The 4,878-nt window shown below is 37.5% G+C and overlaps 1 protein-coding gene across 1 annotated transcript; it reads left to right on the forward strand.

Annotated features, from left to right (window-relative positions):
* Positions 1-1,435: 1,435 nt before the first annotated feature.
* LOC115200601 (C-X-C motif chemokine 13) lies at positions 1,436-2,751 on the forward strand. Its single transcript, XM_029763779.1, has 4 exons — positions 1,436-1,580; positions 1,859-1,994; positions 2,311-2,391; positions 2,465-2,751. Exons 1-4 carry the CDS (start codon positions 1,517-1,519, stop codon positions 2,538-2,540), a joined length of 357 nt encoding a protein of 118 aa, XP_029619639.1. The 5' UTR covers positions 1,436-1,516; the 3' UTR covers positions 2,541-2,751.
* The last annotated feature ends 2,127 nt before the right edge of the window (positions 2,752-4,878 follow it).

Below are 4,878 nucleotides of genomic sequence, written 5' to 3' on the forward strand. Positions count from 1 at the left end.
GTCTCTATAGATAGTGTGGAGATAATCTGTCTGTTAGCATGATACACACGGCATGGATTAGTCTCTGTAGATAATCTGTCTGTTAGCATGATACACACGGCATGGATTAGTCTCTATAGATAATCTGTCTGTTAGCATGATACACACTGCATGGATTAGTCTCTATAGATAATCTGTCTGTTAGCATGATACACACTGCATGGATTAGTCTCTATAGATAGTGTGGAGATAATCTGTCTGTTAGCATGATACACACTGCATGGATTAGTCTCTATAGATAATCTGTCTGTTAGCATGATACACACGACATGGATTAGTCTCTATAGATAATCTGTCTGTTAGCATGATACACACTGCATGGATTAGTCTCTATAGATAATCTGTCTGTTAGCATGATACACACTGCATGGATTAGTCTCTATAGATAATCTGTCTGTTAGCATGATACACACTGCCTGTTATACATCACACTATAATCTTCAGATGTTAAACTCACATATCTTTATCAATAAAGGATTATTCTCAATGTTGACAGCATATCAATGCATCACGAAAAGATCAACCTTATCATGATAGAAGGCTGTTATCTCTTCACCCACCTAGCTACTGTAGTCTCCCCTCCTCCAGTTAAGGCAGTAGTTTGCTTTATCTGCAATGTCAACGACGGCTGAAGCTCATTTCTACTTTATGTAGAGTGGCCAAGAGTGTGTCAGTACATTCCATTTGGAACTGTAATGACATAAACATCAATCTGCCTCAACTGCTGCTTAAATGACGGTGTAACCTTTACAGCCCTGTTAAAGACTAATCATTTATGTATAAAACAGAATGAGAATGAGATCGAGAGGGAGAGAGCAAGAAGGGGGGGAGAGAAAGGTGATATATATATATATATATATCTTTGTTGCTCTATGTATGACTAATTTTGTCTAGATGTTTCTGATATGAAGACAGCTTCTGTTCAGTTTCAGATGTTTCATTATAAGGTTACAGTAGAATTTAAGGTTAATGTAGGAAAGTAGAATTTCATTTACTGCAAAAATCTGATTGTAATTGAAATGGTACTTTAATTACACTGCCAAAAATGCAAATCATACCTAGATTTTTGATAAAATGACTGCAGATCTTAAAGCATTTTCTGCATGTGAAATCAAGTGTAATCAACCAAATAACTGGGTAAGCTAAATTAACTCAAAACAAGTACATTTAATTTAAGCATCTCAATACAAGATTACATATCTAGGTAACATTTTCATGTTCTGAGGTGTAAAAAAAAAGCTTACAGCTACAATATTAGGTATACCCACCAACACCGACTCAAATAGATTAAATGTCGGTAAATCTAATGAATCCGTTATTTTTGTGATGAGGGATTCCCCAACCCACTTCCTTATTTAATTATTTCCTTATTTGCGGCAATATAAACCCAGAATGCACATCAGCTCCATCACTCACTCTCAGGGCACACCGGTCTTGTTCTTTAACCTCAGCCGACCACAGCCAACCCATACCCAAGATGTCCTTCAAGCCACACTACTTGTTGGTCGTCCTGACTCTCTGCTGCTTTGCTGCTCTTCACGGTGAGATACAGATCTGTTAAAAAGCTCCTTAAATAGTTTGCAGTAAACATTTTTTGTTTTATTGCAATAGGACCTAAAACGTAGCATAGTAATGTTTTTCATAACAAAATGTTCCCTTTAAAGTTAATCTATCAGTTGGTTTTAAGGATTTGACTTGACCTGCATTTATCCAATTTGTAAGTCGCTCTGGATAAGAGCGTCTGCTAAATGACTTAAATGTAAATGTTAAATGATTTACTTTGCTTTACCTATTATGGTCTTCCTCTTCATCCCTGCAGCGTTTCCCATGGGTGGCTTTGCTCCACGTCTGACGTGTCGCTGCATCCGGACGTCCTCTGCCTTCATCTCTCCTATGCGGTTTCACAAGTTGGAGATCTTACCAGCAGGATCCCACTGTAGTCGCATTGAGATCATGTGAGTCAACAGAATGTCACTATTTCAACATATTCTAATGAAACCATGGAGTCACTGGGCCTGGGTGAAGCACTAAAAGGCAGTTTTCAAATGCATGTATGAAAAGTATGGAAGACAGGAAGTAGTGGAAAAAAAATAAATAATCACATTACTGTCTTACATCCAAACCCATTAGAAGTCACTGAAGAGTTCAAGTCTCCCACTTCACACAACAGGCTACAATAAATTATGCCATTTTCATGGCAAAGCTCAGATATATATTTCTATGGTAGTTGGACTTCTCCTTGGCTGTAATGTATCCCCCTCCATTCATCAGCGTTACCAAGAAGGACAAGACCATCGTCTGTGTGAATCCAGAGGCGAGATGGATCAACAAAGTCATTGCCCTGTTACAAAGGTAAATACATCACACACACCAACACTTTTGTTGACTGTAACTTTTTAAAAACACAGACCATCTCTTTCAACAGGAACAAGGCAAGTGCAGGTGTCCCCATTTCAACCACTAAGGACAGCATCAACACGATAGTGGAACAGCTACAGTAAAATTGTAAACATCATCAAATCCTTCAATCTGAAGCAAAATGGAATGAACACAACACCAGTTTATGTAATACCAATGCATTCATTTGTAATAACAAATGATTTAGTTTCTCTGAAATAACCTCTGTACGTATTATGTGTTATTATTTCATGTCCTTATAATGTATTGTCTTTAACCCAGAAAAATAAAGATCTACAAGACATACTTTTTTAAAATGACAATTTTATTGCCTGACGACGGACAATTATACAATTGCTGATGAGCGTGTATATATATATTTTTTTTATATGAACATTATTACCCCAAATAAATCCATAAAACTAAACACTGTTTTCAGAGTAATACAAAAAGTTAGCACCTCCACCTGATTGGTTGACAGATTCCACTCCCAGCAGGAGGTGGGACTAGGGTGGTCGTAGTTTACTCAACTTAAACCCTTTTGCTCTTTGGGGACTTCCTGGTCGTAGTTGTCCTTGATCACATGGTTAGTATGAACGTATTGACACGACCACATTGACCACAATCCCTCTGTCCATACTCTGTCAAATATGATTTATGATTATAGGTAAAACATTGAAATCCACCAGTTTTAGGTACACCATGTAGGATGGAAGGCTGGGATGGATGCATAAGGGTCAGATAAACTAAGACAATCACATATTTAAAAAGTGCTTTCTTTTTTAAATCACACGAAAACGATGACCTAGCAATGGCATTCAGCTTTAAACCTGAATTAACATACTATAGATGCTAACATTTCTCTTCTAAAAAAAGTGGCTTAGGTCTGAAAAGACCAAGTGATATTCACCAAAGTCTAGAGTTCACTATTCAAAAGATGTCTGCTAACAAAACCTCTAGCAATTCGATCGCTCTGTGACAAGTCTACCTAATTATGACCCGAAGGAACAAATAAAAACAAAATTGAAATCAAATAAAAACCTTCTACATTCAGAAACCCACCGGAACGTGTGCAGCAGTTGTTTGAGCCTCCGGTCTAGCCGTAGATATGAAACCCTCTATGGGTCTAGAATGGTCTCCGAGGGGCTACCAGTGGGCACTGTCAATATGGCTGACACAAGCAACTGAATGATCGTTCCTACTAGTGACACACGGGTTGACTCATAACCTGCAGTCCATCCGGTTATATCAGTGGAGCGGGGAGGATTAGGGTCATGAAATATTGTGTGGATGAAGGGCGTGGGCTGGCTTGAGAAAGAAGAAAATCTATAATTATTGCTCAATTTATATGCTACACTGAGGCACTATCTGACATTAGTGAATAAAACCTAAAACTTAAGGCCTAAGCGGGCCAAATAGCCTACAGCGTATCACCAGATGCTTTTGGGAATGGGCAGAAAAAAGTTAATGTTGATCCAAGGAGGGGAAAAAAAAGACAATGTCGGAGTTTAATTCAATAACAGAAGAGCTGAGAAATACAGAGTTGATTAAAAAAGAAAGCGAAGTGAGGACTAGAAATGTAATGTTTGGGAAATATTTGGTGAAGTGTTGAAAGAGGATCATAGCCGCTGCGGTGGCTACGTTATGTGTGTGATGATTGTGAGAAGCTATATAAAAATTTGACAGGTCACGTCAACGGAACTGTAGCCTACTGTTCAGATGGGTTGAATGGAAACTCAAATCTGGACACCGACTGTAGGTCTATAACCTCTCACATGGGCCTTAATAGGAACTCCTGCAGAAACAAATAAAAGCATATCTAGCAGTAAAATTATCAACCAAATGTATGCAACATTTTTACTCTGGAACTGGAGTGGAGAAATATTATTTATTTATTTCAGCATCTTGACAGAATGTGAATGCTCATTTAGATACCATCTATAGAGCTGCCATCTTTAATTAGCATCATAAAAATGGATAGTATTTCAACCAAATAAAATTTGCATCCAAGCCAACCTAAAATCTTAATCAGAAACATGTTGGTTTTGTTTTCACAGATTTCTATTTCCTTTCAACCGGTCAAACTGACGTAATTTGGAAATTCTGCACAGAAAATGGTTTCCCTTTTAATTGTTTTTTTTAAATCTCCAGTTATTGCATTTTCTCCCCGGTCCCTGAATGTCTTTGCTCCACGAAAGAAGCAGAGATGACAGAGAAAAGTTTACCGATGTCAACTACACTGAAGAATTCATTCTATTGATTTGATGACATTACTCTGGTGAGCAAGTATCTAATTATAGTTGACTAACAAATAGCCTACCAAAATGTTGGAAATTATAAGCAGATGCATAGTTAAAATCAGGCAACAAAATCCTGCACCCCCTGTCCAAAAACATCTAAAATCAGGAAAAGTAATTCCATTCAAAAAATAAATAAATAAAG

This window comes from Salmo trutta, chromosome 9, assembly GCF_901001165.1.
Source record: "Salmo trutta chromosome 9, fSalTru1.1, whole genome shotgun sequence".
NCBI classification, from domain to species: domain Eukaryota; kingdom Metazoa; phylum Chordata; class Actinopteri; order Salmoniformes; family Salmonidae; genus Salmo; species Salmo trutta.